Source organism: Lepus europaeus, chromosome 1, assembly GCF_033115175.1.
Source record: "Lepus europaeus isolate LE1 chromosome 1, mLepTim1.pri, whole genome shotgun sequence".
Taxonomy (NCBI): domain Eukaryota; kingdom Metazoa; phylum Chordata; class Mammalia; order Lagomorpha; family Leporidae; genus Lepus; species Lepus europaeus.
Window position 1 is genome coordinate 160,591,219 of NC_084827.1, and position 17,878 is coordinate 160,609,096.

At 42.7% G+C, this 17,878-nt stretch overlaps 1 protein-coding gene across 1 annotated transcript in view; it reads right to left on the bottom strand.

The window, feature by feature from the left end:
* Positions 1 to 429: 429 nt before the first annotated feature.
* PECR (peroxisomal trans-2-enoyl-CoA reductase) overlaps positions 430 to 17,878 on the bottom strand; it is a 35,896-nt gene continuing 18,447 nt past the window's right edge. The window contains exons 4-8 of the mRNA XM_062191361.1: positions 14,220 to 14,301; positions 12,079 to 12,175; positions 8,261 to 8,371; positions 3,631 to 3,742; positions 430 to 963 (exon numbers count right to left, since the gene is read on the bottom strand). Coding sequence (XP_062047345.1) covers positions 878 to 963; positions 3,631 to 3,742; positions 8,261 to 8,371; positions 12,079 to 12,175; positions 14,220 to 14,301 — 488 coding nt within the window. The 3' untranslated portion in view covers positions 430 to 877. The remainder of the gene's footprint in view (positions 964 to 3,630; positions 3,743 to 8,260; positions 8,372 to 12,078; positions 12,176 to 14,219; positions 14,302 to 17,878) is intronic.

The window sequence follows — 17,878 nt, forward strand, 5'->3', positions numbered from 1 at the left end:
CCTGGCTTCGGATCAGCGCAGCTCCGGCCGTTGCAGCCAACTGGGGAGTGAAACAGTGGATGGAAGACCTCTCTCTATCTCTCTCTCTCTCTCTGCTTCTCCTCTCTCTGTGTAACTCTGGCTTTCAAATAAATAAATAAATCTTAAAAAAAAAAAATAAAGAATGAACATGTGCAATTTGTTAATGGCATTTTTAAATAAGCATCTAACAGGATTGATGGAAGGTGGAATACTAAACCATGATCTATTTGCATAAAATTTAGTTTAATTTGATTTCTGTATACAGAGGAGGTATATGGAGAAAACAGAATACTTTGGTAATTCAAAATACATACCAAGCACTGCAAAAACAATACTACATGTAACTTCTTCTTTGGATTAAGAGGGTTTAAACAAATTTGACTTTAAGTACAAAACAAACTCCACATCAACAATTACCATAAAGCTTTATTGATACGAAACATTTGCCATCAAAAAGAAGTCATTGTAACTTATAATGTATAACTCTGGTTATAAAAATCAAAATGATGCCACAATTTAGATATATTTTCTACATTTACAGTTAAGTATTAATATCTTCTGGAAGTTCACAGTCCCTCTAATTATTTAAATTATTGCATTTTTTATTACCTTCTTAGAAAAAAAATAATCATTTAAGTATGTTAATTTGGGGGTTCCCAAAATTGTTATTTTATCTCATGGGTTAACAGACATTGTTTAGGAAACAAAGTGCATCTGTTTGGGGGATAGTTTATGTATAACTATAACATAAATTAAAAAGTAGAAATTATGCAAATTACAAACTCTTTAAAACTACAGAAGTGTATTCTCAAGACGTTAAGGCACTTGGAACCAAAAGACACCTTGCCCCCTTGGGTCAGAGATTGGCTTTACGCTTGAAAGACTCCTTCAACCTTCTGACAACAGAAAGGTCCCCAACTCCCTCGGGCCAGTTGTCATGATCTGTAAGGAAGTAGGAAATGTAGGTCACTTGCGAATCAGTTAAACTCCATTGTCTTCTTGTTATTTTCCCTGTTTCATCCATTGTCACAGCAAGAAAAAAGAAATCTTTAGGACAAATGGCATAGTTACTTTTTTTCAACGATTTTATTTATTTGAGAGGCAGATACAGACAGAGAGAGGGAGAGACAGAGAGAAAGGTCTTCCACCGGCTGGTTCATTCGCCAAATGGCCACAACAGCTGGAGCTGGGCTGATCTGAAGCCAGCACTGGGAGCTTCCTCTGGATCTCCCATGCGGGTACAGGGGCCCAAGGACTTGGGCCATTTTCCACTGCTTTCCCAGGCCATAGCAGAGAGCTGGATCAGAAGAGGAGCGGCCAGGTCTCAAGCCAGTGCCCATATGGGATGCCAGTGCTACAGGCGGAGGCTTAGACTGTGACGCCACAGCGCCGGCCCAAAGTATAGGTTTTGTAAAGAGCTGGCTTTGAATTCCAGCTCTGCCATTCACTAGCTCTGCCCAAGGCATAATAACATCTACCTTTTTTTTTTTTCTTGACAGGCAGAGTGGACAGTGAGAGAGAGAGACAGAGAGAAAGGTCTTCCTTTCGCCGTTGGTTCACCCTCCAATGGCTGCTGCGGCCGGCGCGCTGCGGCCAGCGCACTACACTGATCTGAAGGCAGGAGCCAGGTGCTTCTCCTGGTCTCCCATGGGGTGCAGGGCCCAAGCACTCAGGCCATCCTAGACTGCACTCCCGGGCCACAGCAGAGAGCTTGCCTGGAAGAGGAGCAACTGGGACAGAATCCGGAGCCCCGCATGGAACTAGAACCCGGTGTGCTGGCGCCACAAGGCGGAGGATTAGCCTATTGAGCCGCGGCTCCGGCTAATAACATCTACCTTTTAAAGGTATGGGTTAAAGGTGACGCCATATGTGCAGTGCTTGGCATACTATGGATGTTCAATAATTAGTATTTGCTTAATAATTTTTAAATATTGTGCTGCCTTTGTACCAGTTGCCTCCCCAGCCATATTTCCAATTCCCTGTCTCTTCTTTCCAATAGCATCGTTTCCATTTAAGAATCAACAAGGGTATGGGGAAGTGACCTTCTACTGGCACAATTGGTAGGGGAGGAGGAGGCAGCATGTGATGTAAGCTAAGTCAGCCAGGACCTCCGATCCCCTGGCTGTATTATTAGTTGACAATGATGTTTACAGAAGCTGATCTAACACACAGTGGATCTCGGAATTTTCTTAGAAATTCTGAAACAAAGCCATTCTCCCTCCCCTCTCTCTTTGTGCAGGGGGATGTGAACAGAGAAACATGTTGTTAGGGGCAGCAGGCAGCTGCCTTGCAACCAGGACAGCCAGCTGTAAAGTAAAGTCAACATAGCGGAAACAAAAACAGAGGAATGAAGGGGGAAACTGTCTTTGAGAGTTATCTCACCTCCTTTTCTGGTATTGAGGTAACAAATCCCTATATCATTTAGGCCCATTTGATTGGCAACTAAACAAATTCTGTCTGACACTGGGCTCTCTCCGTGCATTATCTGACTTAATCCTTCCAACGCCTCCACGAAATAAATACTGCATGTGTCCCATACAGAAAACAGAGGCCACTTGAAATTAACTTTCCCAAGCTAAGAAGGGTAGATAGTGCCAGGTTTCTCTGCCAGGCACTCCCATTCTGGAACCAGCAGTCTTAAAGACCACACCATACCAAAAGGCTACATACTCCTGTCCATTGTTTGGAAGTATTTTTATTCTTAAAAAATAGATATGTGTGTTTCCCCCAAAAAACTTACAACATATTTAGTACTGACAAAACAGTGTTAGAGTCACAAAAGAAAATCAACTTATTGGAGGCGTGGAGAAGATGCCATCTGGAATTTGTTGGCCTTTCTAAAGGAAAACCAGGGGTGGGCATTTGGTGCAGTGGTTGAATTGCTGCTTGAGACACTTGCATCCCATATCAGAACGCCAGAGCTCAAGTCAGAAGCTCCACTTCTCATGCCAGCTTCCTGCTAATGCACATCCTAGGGGGCAGCAGGTGATTATGGCTCAAGCACTTGTGTCCCTGCCACTCTTGGAGACTCAGACTGAGTTCTGGGTGCACATCAGCAGAAAGCTGGATCCGGAGTTGAGGAGCCGAGACTTGAACCAGGCACTCTGCTTTGGGGTGTGGGCATCCCAAGTGACATCTTAACCAAATTCAGAAAAGCTAGTGAATGGCAAACCTGGGATTCAAATCCAGGTCTTTTCTCAAAAACTACGTCATTTGCTATCAGTCCTAAAGAAAAGGAAAGCAGCCCTACACCACTCATGCCCCACCTAGTGGGTCTGATTGTTCTGCACAGACATGCAAGTCACTTACTGGAGGAAATACATGGCAACCTCTTCTCTTGTACATACAAATTCATACTGAGAATATTTAAGGGTTTAATTTCCACCAATGTATCCACACACAAAAACTTTTTTGAATATATAAAGCTAAAGCCTATAATAAATATACATCAATATTTTCTGTGACTAGGAACATTTCCTTTAAAACCATAACTGTAAATATTTTTGCAATTCTGATATTCTGGAGGGGAAAGCACTTATCTGTTCAATAGCAACGTAAGATTGAACCTGACCATGAATGTGAGAAGGCGTAAAGGTAGTGACGACTCACCTGGAATCTCATAGGAGTGAGTATACAGAGACTGACCCCCATCCACGTCTACCAACTGCCCAGTGATGAAGGAAGCTGCGGGAGACAGCAGGAAGCACACCACGGAGGAGATCTGGAAGAAAACACACACGTACACTTAAAAGTACAAACTCCCATTCCTAGTGCTTCACGGTCTCAAGTCAACACATCTCAAAGCCATAACTATGACATGAATCGTACTTGCATGTGCACAGTCGCCTGACAACACATGGACACCTCCCCTTTTCTGCTTGAGCATCATTGAAATCAGTAAGTGACTGGGGTAAAGGTGGTGAGATAGGAAGGAGCCCCAGATGGTGTCAAAGCCACACCCGAGTGAAGAAGTCAGCAGTGAACTCAGGGCTTAAACTCCCCTTTCACATTTCAGGCATTCAGTCCCTTCTGTGCCTTTCATTGTCCACTGCAACCCCACTTTCCATCACTGCCTCCCACGTGTCTTTTAGATCTTGGTCCCTGAAATAGTCGGTGTGGCTGTGTAGCAATAAACTGGCATTGTGATTTGTTCAGATTGTGGTCTTGTCAGGCCAGAAGCCTAGCAACACAGACAACAGGAGCATCCACAAAAGTGGATTCAGAATCTTACTGCATTCTTTTAATAATTCAAATAGTTAGTTGGTAAGTTCAGCAACATCTACCCCTAAAGCCAAACAGGAAGGCAGAAATAATTTCATAGAAGGTAAAGGAAGGTAAAAGCTGATGGCAGAAGTCAAGTTTTTTAAAGGGTACTGATCCCAAACACCTGACCCTCCTAACTCTCCCCTCAGGGACTGTCAATTAAAAGGAGGTAACACACTGATAAGCAGGCCAGCCCCTGGCTAGGTGGGAAAGTTCGGCCCATCTACAGATTTCTCTGACAACGAGGCAGAGGTCAAATTGCTCCCCTCCTGCTGCACCTCACTGTGTTGACCATCGTCTCTCTTTTATGAAAGAATGACCTACAGCATCTGCTGTCAAAGTGCAGTGGGGCAAAACCTGGGCATCCCTAAGACCTTTGGGTAGGGGTGGGGCAGTGTTCAAAGTCAAAACCTTTCCTAATAATATTAAACCCTTATTTGTGTTTTTCACTGTGTTATCATTTGGAGTGCGGGAGAGAGCTGCTGGGAGAGTTAGCATGAATCGTGCCAGGAACACAACACTGCACTTAGTCAGCAAGTTCTCGTGGGAGCGGGGGAATGCCCATCTCACTTTAGAATGCCCTTGACAAAGTGACTTGTTCACGTCTTCATAGTCTTCTGTGTGGTGAATGTTAAGTCCCCATCCGGGCCCAGTTCTTCTGTGCAGTAGATGAGTACAGTGGTTGTTTCAAGGACAAGAAACTGACTGAACTGAGAGCCAAAGTAGCCATGGCTTTCATAATGTTTTTTTACTTGGAAGAATGACTGACAGTTATTCATACTTGGGCATTTGGCAGACATTTTTTTCAAAAACAAACCAAGTGAGACTGTCACATCAAAGGAAAATAACTGGCAGTATTTGCTGTCAGTGATAACATTTGAACCTTCAAGTGAAAATTGGGATTTTGGAAAACTTGGCCCTGTCCGCATGAGCTTGACAGCTTCCCAATACGTAAAGGCTTTTCTTTTCTTTTTTTTTTTTTTTTTTTTTTGACAGGCAGAGTGGACAGTGAGAGAGAGAGACAGAGAGAAAGGTCTTCCTTTGCCGTTGGTTCACCCTCCAATGGCCGCCGCGGTAGGCGCGCTGAGGCCGGCACACCGCGCTGATCCGATGGCAGGAGCCAGGTGCTTCTCCTGGTCTCCCATAGGGTGCAGGGCCCAAGCACTTGGGCCATCCTCCACTGCACTCCCTGGCCACAGCAGAGAGCTGGCCTGGAAGAGGGGCAACCGGGACAGGATCGGTGCCCCAACCAGGACTAGAACCCGGTGTGCCGGCGCCGCGAGGCAGAGGATTAGCCTAGTGAGCCACGGCGCTGGCTACGTAAAGGCTTCTCTGAAGAGATCAGTGGAAACACAACAAATGGGATCTTTTGATGCTGTGTAATGAATTCCGTGTCAACATGGAGAGCATCTGCATAATTCAGTGAACCAGTATTTTCCAAAAGACCAATGCCTGATGTTATGAAATCCTGTGTGGATGAAATATTTGAATGTAACACAGCACAGGAAGTTCACTGAACACAGTTTCAAATCCCACATGGCAATTAATCTTTAAGAAACTACCACTTGCTGAGTATCTAAGACAAGTGTCCATAATGATCTGAAAAGATCCTGAAGAGCGTTCTTCTTTCCAGCCATCTGAGGGAAGCCACGTTTTCTTCATATGCTTTGGCTCAGAGTGAATACAGAGCAGAACTGAGAGTTCGGCTCTTACTAGGAAACCCCATGGACTATTTAGCCACACTGTAAGGGGATTTGTAAAAATGTAAAATGAATGTAAATAAAAAGGATTTTGTGATTTGCTTGTGAAAATGTAGCAATTTATCACTTCAAACTGTTTTTGTTAACCTAATGACTTGATCATTCTTAAATGAATTAATAAATATTTCTTGGCCAGCGCCGTGGCTTAACAGGCTAATCCTCCGCCTTGCGGTGCTGGCACACCGGGTTCTAGTCCCGGTCGGGGCGCCAGATTCTGTCCCGGTTGCTCCTCTTCCAGTCCAGCTCTCTGCTATGGCCCGGGAAGGCAGTGGAGGATGGCCCAAGTCCTTGGGCCCTGCACCCACATGGGAGACCAGGAGAAGCGCCTGGCTCCTGGCTTCGGATCAGCATGATGCACCGGCCGCAGAGGCCATTGGAGGGTGAACCAACGGCAAAAAGGAAGACCTTCCTCTCTGTCTCTCTCTCACTATCCACTCTGCCTGTTTAAAAAAAAAAAAAATTCTTAAATTTTTCAGCTTAAATTTCTACAATAGCAAATATAGATAGTGTACATAAGCAAAAAGAGTACTCTGGAGTGGGCATTTGGCACAGCAGGTAGGATGACCGCATCCCATAGCAGAGGGCTTGGGTTCAAGTCCCAGCTCTGCTCTCACTTACAGCTTTCTGATAACACTCCCTGGAATGCAGCAGGTGATAGCCAAAGTGCTTACATCCCCGTCACCCACATGGGAGACCCAGATGGAGTTCCAGCCTCCTGGTTTTGGTCTGGCACAGCCTCAGCTACTGCAGGCATTTGAAAAGTGAACCAGCAGATGGAAGATCTTTCTCTCTCTCTGCCTTTCAAATATATGACACTTTAAAGTGTTCTATTCAAATATAAATTTAATACTCCTTCAATTGAAATATTTCTAAAACAACTCAGCTTTCAGAATAAAAATCCAAATATCTCATTAACACAGGTCATCAAATGTCTGAATTAACAATGCCTTCCAAAATTTAATGTGAAAATCGGATTTAGTTCAGGAATTTCACTTTTAGAAATTTGCTTCCTTAAACAAGATACATGGCTTTGTTCAAAGATATTCACTATAGAATTACTGGAATCATAAAAAATACAAATAGAATCTAAATGCATAATAGGATCTGATTTAATAGATTATGGTATATCTATAGCAAGTTGCAGAAAAGAACAAATTGCAACCTGATTTTATTTATTTCTTTAAAGATTATTTATTTGAAAGACACAGTTACAGAGAGGCAGAGGCAGAGAGAAAGAGACAGAGAGAGAGATGTACTTCATCCCCTAAATGGCCACAATGGCCAGAGCTTGGCCAATCCAAAGCTAGGATCCAGGAGCTTCCCTTGGGTCTCCCACATGGGTGCAGGGGCCCAAAGGCTTGGCCATCTTCCAATGCTTTCCCAGGCACATTAGCTGGGAACTGTATCAAAAGTGGAGCATCTATGATTCCAACCTGCACCCATTTGGGATGCTAACACTGCAGGTAGTGGCTTTACCCTCTACATCACAGCACTGGCCCCCTGATTTTATTTTTAAAAGCCAATAAATATTTTTTTATGCATAGTAAATTTCTGAAAGAACACACATCAAGCTAATAATAAAAACCAACTCTAGGAATATAGCTGCATTTTCTTCTAAGAGTTTCATAGTTTTGCTTTCTATATATAGAATAGGAGGCCTAATTTATTGATTTTTCAAATTTTGAAAGATTTACTTATTTATTTAGAGAGGTAGAAAAACAGGAGGGAGGAGGAGCGAAAGAGACTCCCAGCTAGTGGTTCACTTCCCAGATGTCTCCAACAGCTGGGGTGGGGCTGAAGCTGGGAGTCAGGAACACGTTAAGATTGATATTGCTAGCATTTAATGAAGCACCTGAGTTTTACATACTTCAATCTGGCCACCTTACTGCTGTCTCTTAAGAAACTCCATGTAGCCAAGACCACCTGACTGACAGGGTTCTGTGTACCTGCAAATGCCATACGATCAAATAATAGAGCCTAGAAGTACAATGAGACAACAATGCATGCTGCTCTGAGATCACACTGCATTTGCTCCTGCATTAAGAAGGCACAGCCAGGATATTCCCGAGAGCCGGAAAACACAGGAGAAATGGATAGGTGGCAGTGAGGGAACCATCTCTGTCAGCCAACCAGACCACATAAAAAGGACACCAAATGATACAGATTACAAAGTCTCAAATATAGTCATTCTAATCAATGCTAGAAATACACATCACCTCCTCAGGAACTCCAACCCGTTTAGCCGGGACAACCTGAAAAGAAGATTCAAATAACTCTCGTCCCACGTCACCATAGTTGTCAGCTGCAGTCTGCGAATAAATGATTCCCTGTGTTTAAAATGAAACAAGAACAAAATGCATAAAAATTAAATGTTAATTGTAAAAACATCAAGGCAAGACAAACAGTACCAATAATTAAGTGGCTTATGTTTAATAGTGAACAATTCTAATATTAATTTTCTCACTGTTGTCAAAGGAGTACAGTCAACTACTATCTACAAATGCGTTATCTTAATCTCATTTTTCATTTTGTGACCTCGTCTCCCTTAATACCAACCACACCCTGGGCTTTTTCATAGAAGACTTGGTTTCTCAAGAACACAATTTTCAGTACATCACTGAGGCACTTAACTGGGAACAATGCGACAAGAGAATCTATTTTGTCTTCCACCAGGGTTCTCTGCTTTAAAACAGAGGACTAAGAAATGGTCTGTGAAACTTAGAAAATGCAGTATTTTATTGGCTATTCGCCTAGAATGAAATCACAGGTAAAACATTTGAATCCAATGTAAATAGACTAAAATTTTAACTGGTTAAGTGTTTTTTTATTCCTCTTTCCCTAGATTTCAAGGGTTTATAAAAGCCAGGAAACTTATTCAAAAACTGTATGAGGATCCTTAAAAAAAAAAGTCCTTGGAAAATGGAATTAGAAGTTTATTCCTGGGGCTGGTGCTGTGGCACAGTGGGTAATGCCACCGCCTGCAGTGCCAGCATCCCATGTGGGCACCAGATCGAGTCCTGGCTGCTCCATGTCCTATCCAGCTCTTTGCTATGGCCCGGGAAAGCAGTAGAATATGTCCCAAGTCTTTGGGCCCCTGCACCCATGTGGGAGACCCAGAAGAAGCTCCTGGCTCCTGGCTTTGGATCAGCACAGCTACAGCCATTGTGGCCAATTGAGGAGTGAATCAGTGGATGGAAGATCTCTCTCTCTCTGCCTCTCCTTCTCTCTCTGTGTAACTCTGACTTTCAAGTAAAATAAGTAAATCTTTAAAAAAAATAATTTTATTCCTAGGCAAGCAAGTTTGAAACATGCCTTTTGAGGGGTTCTTCAAAAAGTTCACAAAAATGAGAATCATGAAAAAAACCATGCATGATATATTTCAAAAATTTGTGGCACCAAAATATTTAATTCCATTTTACATGTACTTTTTGAAGTGCTCTCATGTAACACAAGATCAAGTTACTTGTTATTGATTCTAACTATCGGTTATGAGGAGGAGCGTAGGAAAGAGAAGTGAAAGTAAAATGAGGAAGTTTATCAGTATTAAGTACTTCAAATGATACAGCAGATATATTCATTGCCGATTAAACAATCTGCATCCTTTTACTTAAAGAAGATGAAATCATCCAGAAGTATTAAAGCTTAGACATCAAATCTAAAACATCTAAACATCCCTGGAGGGCACGTATGAATCAGTGCTGTCTTTATTATACTCACATACCAATAAGAGTTTCCAAGAAATGCACTTTAAGGCTAGTATTCCAAGCTGTCAACCTAATTATCTTAGAAATAGCTGAGCACAATATGAGTAAAATAACACCAGTTGTAAAGGACCAAGGGACGATGAGGATGCTGCTTGGAGCTACAGTCTTATTTGTTAGGGAACCATTCATGGAGAAAGTAACTGTAGCGCCCTTTGAAAGAAAGTAACTGCACAGTAGCATGCAGCTTGAAAGAAAAGTAGAAAGGTAACCACGCTAGCTGGCAAGATTTGAAAACGGATGGCCTAACCAGACCTAACCACAAACTGTCGTTGCCACGACTACGGGACCCTGGGGGGTCGGAATGTGGGTGGGGCTAGCCTCTAGAAACTGTATATAAGGAGACCCTCAGACGCTGTAAACCAGAGGTTGCTCAGCCTCTCTCCCGGGTCCATAGTGCCTAGTGCCCGCAGGGAGAAGCTCCTGGTCCATAGTGCCTAGTTCCCGCAGAAATAGGCTTGAGTGAGCAATCTCTCCTCCTAGTCGCCTAGAGTATCAATAAAGTGTGTTTAGCTTGACCTTCCTCAGTCTCCTCGACTCTTCCTTCGTGGTAACCCGGCCAGTTCCCGAAGGGGGAGATCCTGACATTACTAGATGAGATTTCTCTACCAACTTCAACAAGCCAATGTATCTGCAGACACTGTAGCACAAAACAGTATCTACAGATATTATGTTGATATCCACAGATATTACAGAAGTTTCAGTTGCAGGGATTATTACAATCTTAGCAATGACTAGGGAACATCACAGAAGGGAGACTACAGAGGAGTTGTACAGGATGAGTGAGATGTTTGATGTAGTGTCTCCCATGGAGTATACATGGCCAGTATGCACTACAAATAAGGCTTTGGCTACAGCTTGCCATAAAAAACGAGTTTCTGAAGTTGACTATATTGCGATGTTTTCCTCTACCATTTACATTATGATTCACAAAAATTTTCTCTTGACTTATAGTGGATCTTTATCTGGGAGTTCCTTCCTAAAACTTCAACATTCAATTTCTCTCTCTCCTAATAAAAGATTAATGATGTATCAAGAAATAACTAAATTCTTTAGGAAAATTCATACTTTAAAATGGTGTATCTCAAACTTCATGCTAATTTTCCTAATTTTCATTTTAACTTTCATTTTAATTTGCTTTTTAAAATACAGATAGATGGAAGCCGGCGCCCGCCGTGGCTTAACAGGCTAATCCTCCGCCTTGCGGCGCCGGCACACCGGGTTCTAGTCCTGGTCGGGGCACCGGATTCTGTCCTGGTTGCCCCTCTTCCAGGCCAGCTCTCTGCTGTGGCCAGGGAGTGCAGTGGAGGATGGCCCAAGTGCTTGGGCCCTGCACCCCATGGGAGACCAGGAGAAGCACCTGGCTCCTGCCATCGGATCAGCGCGGTGCGCCGGCCGCAGCGCGCCAACCGCGGCGGCCATTGGAGGGTGAACCAACGGCAAAAAGGAAGACCTTTCTCTCTGTCTCTCTCTCTCACTGTCCACTCTGCCTGTCAAAAATAAATCAATAAATAAAATTAAATTAAATACAGATAGATGCCTGCACATCCATCATGTAATACTAAAACACATAGATCTTCATTGTTTAAATATTTCACAAATAATTCTTTTTTTATCTTTTTTTTTTTTTTTTTTTTTTTACTTAGGTTATAGGAAGAGGAAAGAGAAAGAGAGAGAGACAGAGAGACAGAAAGAGAGATTGAGATCATCCATGTGCTGGGTCATTCCCCAAATGGAAATAATGGCCAGGGCTGGGCCAGGCCAAAGCCAAGAGCATGGAGCTTCTTCCAGGTCTCCCTCTTGGGTGCAGGGGTCCAAGCACTTGGGCCATCTTCTGCTGCTTTCCCAGGCCATTAGCAGGAAGCTGGATTGGAAGTGGAACATTTAGGACTCAAACCAATATGCGTATGGGATGCTGGAGTCACAAGCAGAGGTTTAACCTGCTACATCACACCACTGGTCCACAAATAATTCTAATATGAGGGTATTTCAAATAGCTCATGGAAAATGCCCATAATATTTTAACTCCATTTGTCCACAAGCACTTGAGGTACACCTATATAGCCAGTATTGAGGAACATTGGCTTAATTTAACATTCTTCACAATCTGGTTATAAATCAAATACTTCTGTAATATAAGTTGCTTTCTAAATTTATTTGTTTGAAAAATCAATCTTTGTTCATATGCTGATCTACTGTCCTGCTATCAACAATACAACTGGAATCAGAAGAGTAAAATTTGTCAACAGACCTCATATAGAACATTTACTTACAGGGGCTACACAATTGATCCTTATGCCATTCTTAGCCCATGTCAAAGCTAAGGACTTGGTGAGGTTGTAAACTCCTTCTCTTGCAGCTCCAGTATGCCTTTAAAGCAAAACACAAATATTATAATTAGCCTCTGTTGAGTATTTCACTAACCAAGCTGACAAGTGTGCCAATGCCCTGACAGGAGCACTCTAATTATGCTCAACAAGACTCTATCTCTTGTTCAGTCTCCACCTAAACAGTGGAGAAAGAACTGAGTCCTCTTATTTTAACCAAACCATGGCTCTCTGGTGGTCAAGCAAATCTCACAGGGTATAGGACTGTAAAAGGTCCCCCAAATCATCATCTACATAGTTGGGATATTTTGAAGAATTTTTTATTACAGAAGAAACCAAACAAATGTGTGGGTGTTTTTTTTTTTTTTACTATTTTTCAAAATTTTAATTAGTTTTTAACAGATTCCATGGGATTTATAGATACAATTCTAAGAACATGATGATATTCCCTTCTGTCCTCTCTCTCCCTCCATCCCCCCACAACCCTCTTTCCTTTTTCATTTTTTGAGACAACATATTTTAAATTTACATTACAATAAAAGGCTTAATACTTGTGTGGGTTTTTTGAATCAATTTAAATAATAAGGGATATGACATTCACTTACCTGGCTAAAAATACTATCAAGAGAATGTCTAGCCATACCAGAAGTTTAATAAATTTTAAAGTAGTTCCAGATAGGAAGTCTGCATCAGTATGGGGTCTTGTGCAGAAGATATAAAGATACTATGACTAAATATGTCTTATTTATTTATTTACTTACTTTCTTATTTGAAAGGCAGAGTGAGAGAGACAGACAGATTGATCTTCCAACAGCTGGTTTACTCATCCACACGCCCACAACAGGCAGGGCTGGGCCAGGCTGAGGCCAGCTCAGAACTCCATTGGGGTCTGCTGTGTGGATAGCATGGCCCCAGGTACTCAAGCCATCACTGGCTACTTCCCAGGCACATCAACAGGAAGTCAGATGGTGCTAGATCAGAAATGAAGGAGCTAGGACACAAACTGGCACTCTCATATGGGATGCAAGAGTCCGAAGCAGTGGCTTAACCCATTGCACCACAACGCCCACCCCTTCACCATCTTCTAATTTGCATTGTTTCCAGTGAGGAATGTGATTCTGTGCAGAATGTTTGTAAGATTTTTGTCCCCAGCACTGGTTTCAAGCAACATGATTATAGACCTTGCATTTGCCTTCACATTCTCCTTGGGGTTCATGAGTTTCTTAGACCTGCAGTCATCATTTTCATCAAACTTGGAAAATTTTTGGCCATGGTTTCTTCAAAATTGTTAATTTCTTCCCTCTTCATTGAAAACTTTGCCTTACCATCCACTTATGCTCTGTCCATTTTTTGTTTCATTTTTTAATAGTTTCTATTGCTATGTATTTAGGTTCACTCAGTTTTCCTTCCAAAGCATCTAACCTGCTATCAAGTTGCATTGTTCATCTCAGGCCCCTGTTGTTTTTGTTTCTAGAAGTTTGATTTGGATCTTTAAAAAACTCTCTTCCATGTCTGCCTGCTAAGTTCTGTCTTTCCTCTAGCTTTCTGAACCATGAAATACAGTCAGCATAACTGTGTTAATGTCCTCTCTACTAATCTATCATCTGTGTCAATTCTGGGTCCATTCTGACTGATTTGTCTTTGTATCATGAGTTGTATTTTTCTGCTTTTTGCATGCCTAGCAGTCTTTTATTGGAAGCCAGATATTTTTATTTTCCTATAAATATTGTTAAGATTTGCTCTAGGATGCTGCCAGGTTACTCAGACAAAGTATGGCCCTTTCACGCTTCATTTGGACCAGGGCAACGTTTCTGTTTGGTTCTGAGCTTTTCCACCACGGCAGTGGAAATGGACGCTGTTCTGGACCCTGTGTGAGGTCTGGGCCCTGCCCCTCCAATCCTTGCAGCCAGGTCTTTCCTCAGCCTAAGATGAAGGAGAATATTTTGGAAATACATTTTTAAAGTTAAAATAAGGGAACATGCTAGTAAGAGGCATTAATGACCTTGATTTAAGGAATTTTCCCTACTTTACTTGCCCTCATTAAGGGGATTAAACCCAAAAGCTTAAGAAAAGATAAAAATGCTTACGCAGCTGTCGGAAATCCATTTTTGGTAAGAGTGATGATGTTAACGATAGACCCTCCATGGTTTTTCATCCAGTAATTGTACACTGCAGGACACACAAAGGACAATCATAATAAATACTGTTGCTGACTCTTCTCTGATACTTGATTCCAGCACACTGCCTATGGGAAATGTTTTAGTTCTAGTACTGGTTGCTCCTCTTCCAGGCCAGCTCTCTGCTGTGGCTCGGGAAGGCAGTGGAGGATGGCCTGAGTGCTTGGGCCCCTGCACCTGCATGGGAGACCAGGAGAAGCACCTGGCTCCTGGCTTGGGATCAGCGCAGCACACTGGCCATAGCGGCCATTTTAGGGGTGAACCAATGGAAGGAAGACCTTTCTCTCTGTCTCTCTCTCTCACTAACTCTGCCTGTCAAATAAAAAAAAAATATTGAGGTATAATTTATAAACCATAAATGCATTTACTTGAGGTGTGTAATTTCCTAATTTTTAATAAATACATGGAGTTGGGTAATCACCCCTACAACCCAGTTTCACATTTCTATCCATCACCCCAAGTCCTATTATACCCATTTGAAGATGAGGAAAACACTCATCTTTCTGTTGCTATCGATTTATTTCTGCCCATTCTGAATATGTCATATACATTGAATCATGCAATATGTGGTTACATTAGTCAGCTTTTCATTACCATGATGAACTACCTGACAATGGATAAATATTTTTTAAAAGAAGGTTTATTTTGGTGCACAGTTTTGGAGGTACAATAGCCTTCTTGCTGGCAGAGACCCAAGATGGCCAAGGGATCACAGGGCAAGAGACAGCCTGTGTGTCTTTCTGTACCTATGTGGTCTCTCTCCTCTTTATAGAGCCAGCAGATTAATTCACAGAGGCTGCACCCTGATGGTCTAATCTAATCACATTCTGAAGGCCTCACCTCTAAACACCAGGGTTGGGCTAAGTTCCCACCTTTTAAATACCATTTTCTTTCTTTCTTTTTTTTTTTTTTTTTTTTAATTTTTTGACAGGCAGAGTGGATAGCAGAGGGAGACAGAGAGAAAGGTCTTCCTTTGCCGTTGGTTCACCCTCCAATGGCCGCCATGGCTGGCGCACTGCAGCCGGCGCACCGCGCTGATCCGATGGCAGGAGCCAGGTGCTTATCCTGGTCTCCCATGGGGTGCAGGGCCCAAGCACTTGGGCCATCCTCCACTGCACTCCCTGGCCACAGCAGAGAGCTGGCCTGGAAGAGGGGCAACCGGGACAGAATCCGGCGCCCCGATCGGGACTAGAACCCAGTGTGCCGGCGCCGCAAGGCGGAGGATTAGCCTAGTGAGCTGCGGCGCCGGCCTTAAATACCATTTTCATGAGACTTTGAGGTATTGAAATCCTGCATGAGTTTGGGGAACAAATCATACTCAAATTATAGCATGGTCTTTGTGTCTGGTTCTTCCACTTAGAATATTTGTGAGGTTCACCCATTTGATATGCATTAGCTCCTTTTATTGCAGAGTAGAATTCCACTGTATAGATAAGCCATAATTGGTTTATCCATTCATCAGCTGATAAACACTTGGGTTAGTTCCTCTTTGGGATGATTATGAATACAAATCTTTCTCTGGACATTTGTTTTATTTCTCTTAGTCACATAAAAAATCTGTATGTGAAACTGCTGGATCTTATGGTAACTCTGTTTAGCTTTCTAATTTTTTTTTCATTTTTCATTTTATTTGAAAGGCAGAGAAACATAAAGAAAGAAAGATAGATTTCCCATCTGCTGGTTCATTCCTCAAATATCCACAACAGGCAGGGTTAGGCCAGGCTGAAGGCAGGAGCCTGGAACCCAACTAAGGTCTCTCAGGTAGGTAGCAGGGACCCAAATACTTTACCTATCATCTGCTCCCTCCCAAGGTGGATTGGAAGTGGAGGAGCCAAAACTCAAAGCAGGTCCTCTGGATGGGATGTGGGTATCCTAACGCAGCATCCAACTGCTGCACCAAATGCCTACCCTCTGTTAAACTGTTTAAGAAACTGCTCTCTAAAGTGGCTCCACCATTTCCCATTCCTACCAGAAATGCATAAGAGTTCGAGTTTCTTCCACTGTCACTATCTGACTTTCTGATTGTAGTCCTTCTAGGGGATATGAAGAGGCATCTCACTGGGATTTTGATTTGCATTTTTCTAATGATGCTGATGTGTACATCTATCCCAATGTCATTACCACATTATCTTTTTTTTTTTTGGACAGGCAGAGTGGACAGTGAGAGAGAGAAAGGTCTTCCTTTGCCATTGGTTCACCCTCCAATGGCCGCTGCACCGCGCTGATCCGATGGCAGGAGCCAGGTGCTTCTCCTGGTCTCCCATGGGGTGCAGGGCCCAAGCACTTGGGCCATCCTCCACTGCACTCCCTGGCCACAGCAGAGAGCTGGCCTGGAAGAGGGGCAACCGGGACAGAATCCGGCGCCCTGACCGGGACTAGAACCCAGTGTGCCGGCACCGCAAGGCGGAGGATTAGCCTAGTGAGCCGCGGCGCCGGCTACCACATTATCTTAAAATCAAGATGTGGTACTGAAATCAAGAAGTGTTATTTCTCCAACATTCTCCTTTTGCAAAATTGGTTTGGCTATCCCAGGTCCTTTGCATTTCTATATATATTTTAGGTTCAGCTTGTTATGTCTGCCAAATTTTTAAGGATGTCATTGAATCTACAAACCAATTTGGGAAGAACAACCATTTTAACAACATTTAATAACCTTCTAATCCATAAATGTACAATGTTTTCACATTATTTAAATCTTCCTAATTGCTATCCACAATGTTTTTAGCTGTTAGTACACAAGTCTTACATTCCTATTGCATAGAAAATTAATCAATTCTTAAAAAAATACCATGTAGGATCTCTGTCCTTAATGTGCTGTACACTGTGATTTAATGCTATAACTAGTACTCCAACAGTATTTTTCACTTGGTATTGCTATGTGAGGGCAAACTGTTGAAATCTTTACTTAATATATACTAAACTGATCTTCTGTATATAAAGAGAATTGAAAATGAATCTTGATGTGAATGGAAGGGGAGAGGGAGCGGGAAAGGGGAGGGTTGCAGGTGGGAGGGAAGTTATGGGGGGGGGAGCCATTGTAATCCATAAGCTGTACTTTGGAAATTTATATTAATTAAATAAAAGTTAAAAAAAAAGTCTTACATTCCTTTTGTTAACATTATTATAAAATAGTTCAACCATTTTTGAGGCCCCTTTGATACTTAGGCCCCATTCTGTTTATAGAAAATGATGTAATGGTAGAGATGTACCTCCAGGTTCCTCTGAACAGAACTCTAAATTTTTAGAATTTAGATCAGAGGAGGGGCCAGTGCTGTGGCATAGTGGGCTAAGCCTCCACCTGCAGAGCCAGCATCCCTCTGGTTCTAGTGCTGGCTGTTCCTCTTCCAATCCAGCTCTCAGCTATGGCCTAGGAAAGCAGTGGAAGATGGCTCAAGTGCTTGGGCCCCTGAACCCACGTGGGATATCTGGAAGAAGCTCCTGGCTCCTGGCTTCAGATCAGCCAGTTCCAGCCACTGCAGCCACTTGAGGAATGAACACGCTGATAGAAGCCCTTTCTTTCTGCTTCTCTGCATCTCTTGTGGGAGACCTGAATGAAGCTCCTGGTGTCT